The following is a 15,252-nucleotide window of genomic DNA, read 5'->3' as shown; positions in this document are numbered from 1 at the left end:
ACTCGAATTCCACTTCGGATACTTCGATTCGCTCATCTCTAAAAGAAACATTTTTTTTCAATTTTTTTGGACATTTTATTTACATAGCAAAAAAAATACAAATCCCAGTGGTGAATAAATACCACCAAAATAAAGCTTTATCTATCTCAAAAAAATGGTAAAAAATTCATTTGGGTACAGTGTTGCATGACCGCGCAATTGTCATTCAAAGTGTGATAGCGCTAAAAGCTGAAAATTGCCCTGGTCAGGAAGGGGGTAAAAGTGTCCGGTCTGGAAGTGGTTAATAAAGGACTTGTCAAAGATTGTCTTCTATAATTTTTTACACTACACTTTTTGTAAATGAGTAGTGGTACCATGTACAGCATACTCATTCACATGGGGGGGCGGTATCTGGGGCCCCCTTGTTAAAGAGGGCTTCCAGATTCTGATAAGCCCTCACCCGCAGACCCCCCCAACCACTGACCATGGTTTTGGGGAAGAGGCCATTGTCCCCAAAAAAATGGGGACAAGGTGCTTTGGGTGGGATTCCCCCTGCCCAAAAGCACCCCACCATGTTGAGGGCATGCGGCCTGGTATGGTTCAGAAGAGGATGGTGCTCTCTCGTCCCCCCTCTTTCCTGACTTGTCGGGCTGCATACTTGGATAAGGGTTTAGTATGGATTTTGGGGGGGGACCCCCAAGCCAAAATGTAAAAAAATGGCGTGGGGGTTCCCCTCAAAATCCATACCAGACCTCAAGGGCTTGGTATGGATGGGGAGGGATCCCATGACATTTTTTTAAAAAAATGTAATTGCCGGCAACTCTTTTTACATCCAACTGTCAGTGGGGAACGCCGCTGACAGCTGAAACATTAAAGAATATTTTTACTACAAAAATACTGCATGACTTAATAATATAACTCATGCGGAATTTTAGTAGCTGTGCGGTATCTTACCACATACTCAGATGCGGTAAGATACCTCTTAGTGAATTGTCCCTGCTTGAAGTTAGCAGTTGAACTTTCCTTAGGTTAGATTGTTCTACCAAGAAAAAGACAGGAAGGCGCCTCTAAGTGCAGTATTGACAATTTATTTAGTAAACAATGGATAAATTGCACTTACAAGATAAACGGTTAAAAAGACTCATCGTGTGGTAATTATATCCAGGTGGGACATCCAGCCGTCCGGCAGCAAACTATGTCTGTAGGATCAGGAAGTAGAGTCAAGGATGTGCCTGTGCATCAAAAATGAAGCTTGGAGAGCAGAGTCAGATGTAGCAGGTGAAGGGGGCGGTAATGCATTTCGGAGCATGCTCAATAGACTCCTTTGTTTACTAAATAAATTGTCAATACTGTACTTAGAGGCGCCTTCCTCTCTTTTTCTTGTTACTGCATTAGAGCCTTGCTTCCACTCTAAGAAGAGCTGCCTCAGTGTTACTGCTCCCATCCATCCATCCATCTATCTATCCCTGATATCCATCTGGCAACTTTATCTTACAGCTACAGAGGTTGGGCTCCAACAAGCGCGCCCTATACAGGTGAAACTCTAAAAATTAGAATATCGTGCAAAAGTTCATTTATTTCAGTAATGCAACTTAAAAGGTGAAACTAATATATGAGATAGACTCATTACATGCAAAGCAAGATAGTTCAAGCCGTGATTTGTCATAATTGTAATGATTATGGCTTACAGCTCATGAAAACCCCAAATCCACAATCTCAGAAAATTAGAATATTACATGCAATCAATAAAACAAGGATTGTACATAGAACAATATCGGACCCCTGAAAAGTATAAGCATGCATATGTACTCAGTACTTGGTTTGGGCCCCTTTTGCAGCAATTACTGCCTCAATGTGGCGTGGCATGGAAGCTATCAGCCTGTGGCACTGCTGAGGTGTTATGGAAGACCAGGATGCTTCAATAGCCAATCAAGCACAGTAATCCCACGGTCATTGAACCATGTTTTGGTGCTTTTGGCAGTGTGGGCAGGTGCCAAGTCCTGCTGGAAAATGAAGTCAGCATCCCCATAAAGCTCATCTGCGGAAGGAAGCATGAAGTGCTCCAAAATCTCCTGGTAGATGGCTGCGTTGACCCTGTACTTAATGAAGCACAGTGGACCAACACCAGCAGATGACATGGTTTCTCAAATCAACACAGACTGTGGAAACTTCACACTGGACTTACAGCATCAAGCAGTGTGTGCCACTCCATTCTTCCTCCATACTGTGGGTCCTTGGTTTCCAAATGAGATGCAAAAGTTGCTCTCATCAGAAAAGAGGACTTTGGACCACTGAGCAACAGACCAGGTCTGTTTTTCTTTATCCCAGGTAACACGCTTCTGACGTTGTTTGTTGTTCAGGAGCGGCTTGACAAGAGGAATACAACATTTGATTGTCCAGGATTCGTCTGTGTGTGGTGGCTCTTGATGCACTGGCTCCAGCCTCAGTCCACTCCTTGTGAAAGTCCCCAACACTTTTGAATGGCCTTTTCCTGACAATCCTCTCCAGGCTGCGGTCATCCCTGCTTCTTGTGCACCTTTTTCTTCCACACTTTTCCCTTCTACATAACTTTCTATTAATGTGCTTTGATACAGCACTTTGGGAACATCCAACTTCTTTTGCAATTCCCTTTTGAGGCTTTCCCTCCTTATGGAGGGTGTCAATGATGGTTTTCTGCACAACTGCCAGGTCAGCAATCTTTCCCATGATTGTGATTCCTACTGAACCAGACTGAGAGATCATTTAAAGGCTCAGGAACCCTTTGCAGGTGTTATGTCTTAATTAGCTGATTAGAGTGGGACACTTTGAGCCTAGAATATTGCACCTTTTCACAATATTCTAATTTTCTGAGATTGTGGATTTGGGGTTTTTATGAGCTGTAAGCCATAATCATCACAATTATGACAAATCACGGCTTGAACTATCTTGCTTTGCATGTAATGAGTCTATCTCATATATTACTTTCACCTTTTAAGTTGCATTACTGAAATAAATGAACTTTTGCACGATATTCTAATGAGTTTCACCTGTATAATATACATTTTCTAGAATGTTCTACCACAAACCAAGCAGGAGGGTGTTCAGACCATCACTAGCTGCTAACACTAAAACAGAGAAAAACATACCATTAGTCTCTTACCATGGCCTTGGTTCTGGACTGTAATTAACCAATCCATGCTGTTTTTGACAAGTGAGTCTGTGATTCTGTTAGCCTTTTGCCCACCCTCCCTCCACCACAGTTCACTTGTCCTTATTCCAGGTTGCATGATGCCCAGCTTTAGTCATCTTTTAAGACAGAGGACCGTATTGTAAACATATAAAATTTATAAAAATGAGAAAGTTAGTTACTGTGGTCCACAAAGGTGGGAGGGGTTTATGGGGGGAGGGGCGCTGCAAGGAGTTGGGCTTTAAGCACCCTAGCCCACATTTGTCTTCATCAGCAAACTGTGCCAGGCACAGAAGAGCAGTGGAATTTTTAAAATTACATGACTCACTTTTCCAAGGAATGTTCCAAGTTTATAACAAACTTTTTTTTTTTTATCACAAAAGAGCTCCAAGGAAGCTGACCAGTCCACAATAAGTAAGACAAGTCCAAATATATATTGAAACACATATAGCTTCTAGGAAATGCTAGATTTGCTATTTGCCCTTGTGTTCCTTCTCCTGTTGGTTATTAGGAATAAGGTCCAACTTTTGGGTGATGGAATGTTTGCCCTGAACTATAGCTGTTCATGCTTCAGCCAGTTAGTGAACTAATAGGGCTGTTTACCTGTCAGAGCCTGTCTGGCTATGCAGGAAGTCAATAATTAGTAGAAGTATTACTACCCCCACTGATGAATGATGGCTTCCTGCTCTGAACTGTGGATTCTAGGATGCTACCTAAAATCTAGGCCAACCATTGACAAGTTCCCATCCATATTCAGCTAAATGTAAACAGTAGGTCCAGGGATGCTGGCTAATGTCATTGACAAAATATAGTATGGCCACACGCTTAGCCAGCCAGTTTAGGGTGTCAGGATAGCAAGGGGAGCGCTGTAAAATGTTTAACCCCTTGATGCCACATGAAAACATATATGCGCCCCATGAAAGTTAGTCTTTACCTTTGAGCCCTGGGTCTTGTACTAATGAATGGGACCCAGGTTTCCGGTCACCTCAGGGCATCCACTGGGGACAAGCATTATCCAGCGACCCCTGCAGTGGTAGCGCTACACTGTATTGATGCTACATCCTGTGCCAAATTAATTTCCCTACATAACTTGATATTAAACACTAAAAACTGAGCTCTTGATTCTAACCTCTGTATCATTATTAAACAAATTGAGCATCATTATGTAAAGGTGTACTGTGGCATAAAGAAATATAAATACCCAAAATTGAATAACAATGGCCTTAGAAGAGAAAAGGTCCCTTTAACTAGGGATTTCAACTTGAGTCCTGCAATGTTTATAGTTCCTAATATGTAATATCCTCAGTCTTCTGCTAGCAATGGTTGGGCCCATAAGCATTTGTGAATACTGGTAATTCAATTAAGTTAAACAGATAGGCTGTGGTACTTCTCAAAGCAAAGATCTCCTGATACTGAGGTGTAAAGTTGTCTGCATACAGTGTCTCTAGAGTGATGACAGAAAGAGGTTAGGCATCCTTCCGCTCACCAATCCCATGTTTTCCTAGGATCAAGAGTTCTTGCACAGGCTCTTGGCTGTTTGTAGGGATGTGCAGAGTTTCTCCCTGGTGGCCTGTCTGCGCATGGTGCAGAGATGTCTGTGTGAAGACTGGATAGTGACAGTCCTGATGGAGAGAAGCTGATGTGATCCTGGTGTGGTGATTGGCGTCACCACTGTGAACTGATGCGCAGAGTAGTAGGCAAACAATATGTCTCTGGAAGAGAATGGCAGTATCTCTGTGTTCAGCTCTGAATCCCACACCAAGAGAGTGAGCCAGTTCCTTGATATAAAACATATCTGCTCTCCCAGCAACCATCTCTTTCCCCAGCTCCCTAGTAGTTGAAGTTCAATCAGCATTCAGAAATACAGTATCCATTGGCTATAGGACTACAGGTCCCAAGATCCTCTGTTGCCAGAAGAATTGGATCCACTCTGCTAACAGGAAGTGATGAAGTAGTCCCAGTACTGGGCACTAGGGGAAAAACATTGAATCATAGGCTTATTTGTAAGTGTCCCTGAAAAGCATAATAATTTAGCTGGCACCTGGGGTTAGGCAGCTACAGGGCAGATAAGGTTCAATATTGAGAAGTGTAAAGTTGTGCACTTGAGTGACAAAAATAAACATGAAAACTACATATTAGAAGGGGCTCCCCTGGGAGAATCAATGATGGAAGAGGATATGGCGGTGCTTGTAGATCACAGACTTAGCAATACCATGCAATGCCAAGCTGCAGCTTTCAAAGCTAGCAAAATACTGCCATACATTAGCCACCTACTGACCGTTCACAGTAAATATACTGTGAGTGGGTGGCAGGTGAAGGCATAGTCTCTTATATGTATGTGACTGCCTTCTTCTGGACCTGTGGGCATGGTGTCCATGTGTAGCCAATCACAGCAGGGTCCTGTGTCTTGTTTTTTAAGCACAGACACAGGATCTTTTTGGTTCTTCTGTTCCTAAATTCTTTTTGGTTCAGGAAAAGCAAAGAAAGCAGGACCACAGTGAGCAAAAGCACCACATCTACACTTACACACCGTAGTTAGGCACATTGAACCCTTTGATCGCCCTCAGTTAATCCTTTGATCACCCCTGACACCCAGCCAGTACCATTAGTACAGTGCCAGCGTACAGTGTTTATCACTGATCACTGTATTAGTGTCACTTTTTTTTTTTTGTATGCAGCCTATGTGCTGAATGAAAAAAAGAGAAGAAATCTCTGCCAGAAAAAGTATGTGGTATGCCCACCATTAGAATCTACTGCCCTGCATCCACCCACTTCTAATGGTGGGCATGCATTAGGTCGCACGGTGCCACATGTGCCATTTCCAAGATTGTACAAATGTCTAAATAGTGGCACGTTTGAATAAAAATTGTCCACGTATAAGTGACACCAAGTCCCAAACTATCTTGCCACTACTCGCCATGTACTCTGGGCATCCAGGGGGCTCCATCTTATATGTATAGCCTGTTGCCCTCTTACAGGTCTTATACATCTTGACCCCATATCTGGCATGCTTGCTGGGGAGAAATTGTTTGAATGCAAGGCAGACAGAAAAATGAATGGAGGACTCATCAATGCAGATTTTTTTGCTGGGCAGTATAGACATCTGCAAATTTTTGGTTAAGGTGATTTACGAGTGGCCGAATTTTGTGGAGCCGGTTAAATTCAGGGTCACCCTAAGGACGACGGAGTGTATTGTCGTTGAAATGCATAAAACACATTATACTCTCATATCTATGCCTGGCCATGGCAGCAGAGAACATGGGTATATGATGAATCGGGTCTGTGGACCAATACAACCGCAATTCATATTTTTTAGTAATGCCCATGTTGAGGGTTAGGCCCCAAAAAATTTTTAATTCAGAAACCGTAATGGGTTTCCATGAGATTGGTCTGGCAAGGTTTGAATTTGGGTTGGAGGTGATAAATTGTTGTGCATATAAATTGCTTTGATCCACAATCAATGTATACAGATCTTCCGTGAATAACAGCTCCAAAAAATCAAGGGGAGTATTTAAATTTGCTGTTTCCACCTGAGTTCCGGGTTGGGCAAGGAATGGAGGAAGTACGGGTGCTGCAGAATTTGTGGGCTGCCAATTGGGATATGCAAGCACGTCCGGAAGGATACTAGGGGCTCTACAGGCCTGTGTGCGAACTCTTGGTGGTTGCGGGACACTACTTGCGCTCGCCGCCACACCAGCTTGTACTGCACTTATGGGACTCACCATGTCACCAAGTGATACTGCAATGCTGGTATGTGAAAGACCAAGATGTACTAGGTTGCTGGTGCTCGCCAGTTCACCAAAAGGTAGAGCTGCACTAGTACTGGCACTCTGCTGCATATGAGAGTCATCAAAATTTACTGTCAAGTGCTAGCAAAGATTGCGGTTTTGTGTGCAATGTATCAAGTGACAGTGACCTACTGACACTGCACTAGCTGGGGGAGAAGGGGAGTAAGCGTAGGGGCTAAACGCAGATTCTGGCAGGTGCCAGGGCTGATCCCGCTAATGCTGTGTTTTTGGGGATACTATACTAATGTGAACGCTGGTATAGTGCTGATCTGATCAAAGATATTGATACGTTCAGACACTATACTAGCAATGGCGGTTTATTGTGTATGAGAGTGTTCCTGGCAATCAAGGGGTTAAATGTGATTTCTGGCAATCTGACGCTATCTGGGAGAGGAGTGAAAACCACGGGAGTGTGAACCATGTATATATATATATATATATATATATATATATATATATCATATATATGTGATTTTGCGCACCAGTGCTGCCCTGTAGCAGTAGTTCTGCTATAGGGTGGTCAGGAAGCAGTTAAAGAAGCAGTTTGTGTTACGTCGCTGCATTATTTTAACTGCCAATTGCGCTATCATGCAATGCTGAATCCAGATGAAATTTAGGTCCTTTTTTTCCCAAGAATTGAGCTTTCTTTCGGTGGTATTTGATTGCCTTTGCGGTTTTTTTTTTTGAGCTATAAAAAAAAAGACTGACAATTTGAAAAAAAACCCTGTATTTTGGACTTTTTGCTATTAAATGTGTCCAGTAAAAAAAATGTAAAAATCTAATTTAATCAGAAATTTAGGCCAAAATGTATTCTGTGACAATACCTAAAAAAAAATCCCAATACCTGTAAATTAATTGGTTTACGTGAAAGTAATATCGTTTGCAAATGGCGGTATTGATACTCTAATTTTTTTTATACTAATAATGGTGGCGATCAGCTACTCATGGCAGTCATCAGCGGAACTGCGGCGGGCATTCTGACACTGGGGGGAACTGATTTGCTGTCACTGACATCCCCAATGATCAGTGCTTAAAATAAGCACTGACACTGTACTAATGGCACTGGGCAGGAATGGGTTATCAATGAGGGGCAATCAAAGGGTTAACCGTGTGCTGGGAGTGTTTTACTAGGGGGTGTGTTCTTCACTGTAAGCACACTGATTGGGATGGCTGACCCGAGCAGTGTGCCCAAATTGACGGGGAGGAGGGCTGTTGGTAAGCAATGCAGCCCTCCTCCCTGTCAGTGATCGCTGGTAATCACCTGGCACCAGCGGGTAATCACCGTCCAGGACCCGGTGATTGGTACCCTGGGCCGCGATCGGCGGTACGGATAGGTCATGCAAGCGGCTCGTGCGTGCCCCCTACCCAGAAATGCAGAGGGGGCACAGGGGCCGCCCTGGAGCAGTAAATCTACTGTGGGCAGTCCAAAAGCGGTCAAAGTGTACAAAAAATACCAAAGGTGACTCCGGTAACTGTAATAAACTGTTACACTAAGGTCCCTGTGGAGTACCAAGATTTGTGCTTAGAAGAAAGAAGGTTAAATCTTATATTGCAGAAAGGGTTCTTTGCTGTTAGAGCAGTAAAAATGTGGAACTCCCTCCCCCAGGAAGTGGTATTAGATGAGAGCGATGATTAAAAAAGATATTTTTCTCAGGAAGCTGAATGTACAGTGCTATGGGAATTGTTAAGAAATGAAAATAACATACACATTGGTTGAGCTCGATGGACCTGGCTTTTTTTTCAACCTCATAAACTATGTAACTTCAAGAAAAACAAGAGACAATGATATTTTTCAATGAACTGAAGTTTATTGAAAAAGTAATACAAGGAAATATTTAGCAAAGAATAGAATGGAATTGATATTTTCAGCATCTGAATACCAATGGTTTTCTAACAGAGTTCTTCTAATTTTTTCATGTAATGATTGCCAACTACAAATTACCAAACTGTGGCATAGTTTCCATATTTTTTTCTTTTGTTTGTTTTGATTTTTTTCAGTGCCTGCTTCCAGTGATAGCAAATGTGATGAATAGATTTTAATAATATTTAATTTTGTATGGATTTTGCAAGTAATCTAATAATGGGTGTGTTTTAGGTGATACACAGAGATGAAACAAATCTGCCTACAGCACACAGGAACAGAGCTGAGACTGTCAATCACAGGCTCTATGCTGGAGCTCCCTTCCCTGTGACCTTTTTAGCACTTGGTGTCAGGAATACTTGTCAGAGGTGACTCATACAAGAAACAGAGGAACAAGGCAGCAGACAGAAATGACAGTTCTCTGGATTGAGACAAGTTCACACCATAGAGGAATATGCTTTGTTCATATTTTATGTCTGATGATTACAACTACATTAACATTTTTCAGGGCTGTTTGATAATAACTGGAGCTGGCCATCTAACATACATTACGTAAGATAGAATATGTTACGCAGAAAAGCAGGTAAAGAAGTAATGTGAAAAGATCTAAAGTATTAGTTTACATCTTCCTTGAACTTGTGGAGCTTAAAGAGGTGGTTCTTGTCATGATAGCAGAAGTAGAGCTTGAACTGGTTCCTGTAGTATGTCCTCCACCAGAGCTGGTGTACCCTCCACCAGTGCTGGGGAGTCCTGCACCAGAGCTGGTGTATCCTGCACCAGAGTTGGTGTTTCCTGCTCCAGAACTAGTTAATCCTGCACCAGAGCTGGTGTTTCCTGCACCAGAGCTATATCCTCTATTAGCAGTACTGCTACTGGAGCTTGCACCACCTAAACTAGTGAAGCGGCTACCGCTCATGCCTCCGCTGACACTTCCTGTTCCGAAACCAGCTCCAGAGCTCATTCCACTGTCACCGTGGGAGCCACCATGGGAGCCACCGTGGGAGCCACCATGGGAGCCACCTACATTGGAAGCAAAGGATCCTCCGATGCTGGCTGAGACAACAGCTGTGTGAAGAAGATATTAAAATATGCATCACTAAATGAGGATATTATCCCAGATAATAGGCATCTGTGAAATGAACTAAAATAAAATGAAATTTAAACTACTTACATATTTTAACGGATCCTGCACATTCTCCAGAAAGCCTGAAAATAAACATGTACACTTTAGACACTTTAGTGTCACAGCAAGAACATGAATTTCATGCAGCATATGTAATTAGTACTTTTAATAAGGCATTTACTGTATTTTCTGTGACATATTTTTGATGATACTAACTTGGCATCCAACTTTTAGGAGCTTATTTATAAATCACTGGATCTGACATTTACTAGACATTTATAGGTGGTAAATAATTTCCTGTATTTTAAACCAGAAAGATTCACATGCACCAGAAATGCACAAGAAAGATCCACATGCAGTGAATATTTGATTGTCACATTTACTGCTTTATAAGTCTGCCACTTAGACTTTAAGTCTTCCTTCTCTCGTCACTAATGCTCTAAAGTCTGATGAGTTCTTTTCACAGAACATCTCATTTAACTTGCAATTCACAGATGGCCTAATTTATAGTTAAATTACACAAAATATAACCAGTCATCAAAGCTTAGCTTCCCAGTTTCCCCGGCCATCTGCGTATGCTTGAGGTTTCCTGTGCACTTGCAAAGATTGCTAGGTGGGGAGTCTGAAACCTCCCAGGCGTATGGGCTCATATACAAAATTACCTGCACATGCTCTATTTTGTATTTCTAAATGCAAAATTAATTTTAAAAACCATCAGAACATCAAAAAGTGTTTCTGGACATAGGTAGGCATATGGCTTCCTTACACAATGCAGTTCTTGAGCCTAGAGGGAAAATGTCTGGGAAAGGGCACTATAAATCAGAGACAGGGTATTATTGCTGCTCACTTTATGCTGATACCAGCCCTCACCTGGGATTTTTGGTGTCAGCTGTGATAAATGAGGAGTGCCAGAGAAGCTCCAAAAAGGTGCATATCAGTTGGTAAGGAAGGCGGGGGCAGTTTTACACAGACACCATCACTAGCCCTGAATGGGAAAGGTAGCAATCTCTCTTTAAAGATCTAAAGGTGGTCAATGTAAGGTCTAGTAAGGATGTAATCCTCTTTGTACTACTTAGAATTTTGTTGACCTGAGATGGAAATGTCACTGTGTGACCTGCCCTAAAATCAAGAAAGGTTTTCTAATGTAACAAAGGCCAGATCTTATAATAAATAGATATGTTGTACAGGAAGATAAATAATTCATGCTTCTCTGCTTCTAAGTAATCCTACCACACTGTATCTAAAAGTTCAGGAGGGACCACATGGTTTCCTGTTTTTGTCTTAGAGTGGACTTTCACTTTCACTCCTACTTTCTCGCCTACACAAGAATTTCTCTAAGCCCCCCGAAAGTGCATAGATGTGCCGCAGGTCCCAAAAGAGCCGTATGGCACATCTGCAATGAGTTCCCATGCCCAAATGCACATGCGCGTGGCTTCCTGTGCATGAGCAAAAACTGCTAGCTGGGCAGTCTGAATCCTCCCCTACTTTTGCACGTATGAAGAAAATCACCTGTGCATACCCAGTGGTGCTGTCGGGCTTTGCCAGGTCCTGGAGGCCTAGCCAAGGCCATGGGCACATCTGAACGTGTGTCATATTGGTGACACCAGAGGGAGGGAGTGAAGTCACCAAGGAAGCAGATTGAACTTCTGCTTTAAGTCACTGTACAGAGGGACAATGACGAAACTGCAGAGATACTACTTTGTCTGACTGTATCTGTGCTCAGTATTTCCTCAGACACTGAGAGGCCAGCATGCAGCTAGTGAAGAGGATGAAAATCACAATTCCTGGCTTGAGTATCATTCCATGACATAAATGCAGAAGTTGATGGTATAACACAACAACCAGGCAATCAGACCTTTCAAAAGCATTGACCAGCTTCTATATGGTATCATAATATGTATGGTATTATAGCATCAAATGGCAGCCTATCTTCCCAATATGATTGTGGGAGTTATGCACTCACCGGCACTCTTCTCCTTCCAGCAGTTTCTTATAAGCAGCAATTTCAAGATCCAGAGCCAATTTGGTGTTCATCAGTTCTTGATATTCCTTCAGCTGACGAGCCATGTCCTGCTTGGCCTTCTGTAATGCGTCTTCCAGATCAGCCAATTTACTTCTTGCATCCTTAAGAGCCATCTCACCACGTTCCTCAGCGTGTGCTATGGCAGATTCTAGTTTTGTTCTCTAAATGAAACAGATAATAATACAATATATATATATATATATATATATATATATATATATATAAAATAAATAAGGCATTGTTTGCATTATAATTCAATATAGCACATATATCATAAAATAGTAATTTACTGTATATTATGTGAAAATCTTGCCATACCTGAGCTTTAACATTTTCAATCTCTGATTTGAATCTTTGGACAGCTCTGTTGAGGTCAGCAATTTCATTCTTTACGCTGCGCAGGTCATCACCATGTTTTCCTGCTGTATTCTGAAGCTCTTCATACTGTAGAATATATTTTGATCAAATTAAAAGGTAACAAATTGTTGATATGGCTATGTTACTGAATGATACCTTTTCAGTTATTTGCACACAGTGTAAGCAAAGCTGCAGTTGTGAAAGTGTATTATAACATTTATAGTCTAGCAAAATTAATCAGTGCTTTTCTTGTGTCAGATTACTTGTAGCAATGACATTGTCTAGGATATACTTACTTTGGACTGGTACCAGGATTCTGCTTCAATTCTGCTCTTGTTAGCAATCTCTTGGTACTGAGCTTTGATCTCATGGATAATACCTTCCATGTCCAAATCACGGCTGTTGTCCATGGACACAATGACAGAGGTGTCTGAGATCTGTGACTGCAGTTGACAAATTTCCTGTTAAAGGAAAAAATGCTAGTTAGACAGTAATTTAGTAAAAATATGTTGGGTTAATGTTCATATGTTAAAAATATAGTCCAAATTTATATCTATGAAATTGTGAATTTTATTACCCCAGATAAATAATACCCTATCATTTACCAATGAACCATATGCAGCTTTCCTTGATGTTGCATTTTTGTCTGAGACCATCTAACAGCATTTCTAAATATATGTACTGTATACCCTCAACTTTAGTCAAAATGTTAAATTAAGATTAATAGAGAAAACTGCCATACATGAGGACCTGCAGTGCATGCATCCTCCTGCTTCTGCTTTATTGTTTCTGAGAATCTGTGCTACTTCTTTCTCTCCTGCTTCTTAAATATTCTACCATCAGTCATCAGACCACCACTCATCAGAGGGGAAGCTCTGACATGAGAAATCAAAGCCATGCTCCTCAACCAGCATGGCTTCCGCCACACAGAGCATAGAGACACAGTGCAGAACAACAAATGCGAAATTGGTAATGTGGAAAACAGCAACTGCAGGCAGCCTACGGACAATACTGGTGACTAGTCCTTTACCCTCTGCCTGCCTTTTTGGACACAACTTCCACAGGTCTGGTGTGAGGAACATCTAGTACTCCTTGCTCCATCACAGCTGTTGGTCTCATTCCAGGATCCTAGTTTTGGCTGTGATATATTCTCCCTGTCTGTTTGTCTACTTGCAAGGTGATTGCTGTGACCAGTCTCTGGGTGGAGACCAAACCTGATTTAAGCCAGCCAAGCCTGCAGTCTCATGCTTGTGATAGCATGTGTAATACATGCTCAAGCTCCTTGACTGTTTGTCCTGGTCTGCTGTTTGGATTCCCCTGTTTATGATATTGGATAAGATATAGACTATTCTCTTAACTATGCAAGCCTTTTGACTACCGTTGGATTTGATTGGACCGTGACTTAACCAGACTTTGCCTGCCTTGTACGTGAACTGTCATTGAACCTCTCTGCCTGTCTGCCAATTGCAAATAACCGTTTGCTGTGCTCAGTTCATGCCTGCCCCAGTGTGGTAGCCAGGCACTATAGCATTGTGTATAAGTCCTGGGGGCCTGCTTGCCTTATGTGAAAGGAGGCTGCTATAGGTGAAGAAAACAGAAGCCTGCTATAAACCCTAACCAACTGCATTGGGAGTAAGCGTAACATCTGGTCTTTCGTTAAATTTGATTCTCATGCTGAGAAAAGTTGGAAATGTGTATTTGGTTTTAAAATCTCTCAGATTCTGCACTAGAGTGGTTACTTACCAAATCATACACTGTCCTTAGGAAGCTGAGTTCATCATTGAGAGAGTCAACCTTAGCCTGAAGTTCAGTCTTGTTCATAAAAGCTGCATCAACATCCTGTAAAATATATTGGTGACCACAGTTCAGCAATAAATGTATTGAAGTGCATGGATTACGTGCCTAAATAATAAAAATGACATGCCTTTTTAAGTACCACAAATTCATTTTCTGCAGCTGTACGCTTATTGAGTTCATCTTCATATCTGGAAATACAAGTAAACACAAACAATTGTGAAATATTTTCACAGTATCTTATATCACCATCAAAATTTCTAATGAAGATATGTAAATCATCATACTTCTTTTTAAATTCCTCTACCAAATCCTCCATATTCTTTTTGTCTGCTTCTAAACGTGACCTTTCATTGTCCAAACAATCAAGTTGCCTCCTAAGATTGGTAATGAAGGATTCGAAAAGTGGCTCCATGTTACTTTTCACAGTCTTTTGGTCTTTCAGAAAAGCCCATTTTGTCTCCAGCATCTTATTTTGCTGTTCTAAGAATCTAACCTATGGGATTCAAACAAAGACATTTGATCATTTGTTTAGCAAGGTATAGCTAGCAAAAAAACCAAAATTATATAATAAATAAATACAAATATATTATTTTATTATGCAAACGGTCTGAGCCTACATTTCCCACATAAGTACATGGTAACTTCTGACACATAAATAACCATGAAATCAATATACCATACCTTGTCAATGAAAGATGCAAATTTGTTGTTCAGGGTTTTGATTTGTTCTTTCTCTTCTTTTCTGACTTTCTGAATATTTGGGTCAATTTCCAAATTGAGGGGTGCTAGAAGACTTTCATTGACAGTGACATTTGTGATGCTGGGTGCTCCACCAAAGCCAGCACCTCCAAAGCCACCTCGGCCAGAGTTGGATCCCCCAAAGCCATATCCATATCCCATACTGGATCCAGAACCACCACCATAGCTTGCCCCACCATATCCATATCCGTTCACTCCAGTGCTATGACTTGCAACTGAAATCTTTGGCGATCTTCCTGAACCAAGATTGTAAGCACTTCTGCTGTAATGTGATTGTGATTGTACCCTTGACCCTACACTGGCAATCCTTGAGGAACAACCACCTTGTCTATTTCTTGGCAATGAAGAAGAGCTAAAATTTCTGTAGCTAGAGCTACTGTGTTTGAGTAGACAAGACAT

At 41.6% G+C, this 15,252-nt stretch overlaps 1 protein-coding gene across 1 annotated transcript; it reads right to left on the bottom strand.

Annotated features, from left to right (window-relative positions):
• Nucleotides 1–8,719: 8,719 nt before the first annotated feature.
• Nucleotides 8,720–15,252, bottom strand: LOC149450847 (keratin, type II cytoskeletal cochleal-like). Its single transcript, XM_089691356.1, has 9 exons — nt 14,776–15,252; nt 14,379–14,587; nt 14,222–14,282; nt 14,041–14,136; nt 12,594–12,758; nt 12,259–12,384; nt 11,881–12,101; nt 9,966–10,000; nt 8,720–9,859 (listed from the first exon to the last, which is right to left on the bottom strand). The coding sequence occupies exons 1-9, from the start codon at nt 15,250–15,252 to the stop codon at nt 9,414–9,416; spliced, it is 1,836 nt and encodes a 611-aa protein (XP_089547482.1). The 3' UTR covers nt 8,720–9,413.

Source organism: Staurois parvus, unplaced genomic scaffold (assembly GCF_062004578.1).
Source record: "Staurois parvus isolate SC_StPar_1 unplaced genomic scaffold, SC_StPar_1.0 ptg000562l, whole genome shotgun sequence".
In the NCBI taxonomy this organism is placed as follows: Eukaryota; Metazoa; Chordata; class Amphibia; order Anura; family Ranidae; genus Staurois; species Staurois parvus.
The sequence above is the reverse complement of the archived record's forward strand: the minus strand, read 5'-3'. Positions and strand labels throughout refer to the sequence as shown.

Coding starts and splice junctions, on each gene's coding strand:
- LOC149450847 (XM_089691356.1), bottom strand. CDS start 15,252: ATGTCTTGTCTACTCAAACACAGTAGCTCTAGCTACAGAAATTTTAGC. Junction 12,759..14,040: donor TAAGGACAGTGTATGATTTG/GTAAGTAACCAC, acceptor TTCCTTTAACAG/GAAATTTGTCAACTGCAGTC. Junction 10,001..11,880: donor CTGGAAGGAGAAGAGTGCCG/GTGAGTGCATAA, acceptor GTTTATTTTCAG/GCTTTCTGGAGAATGTGCAG.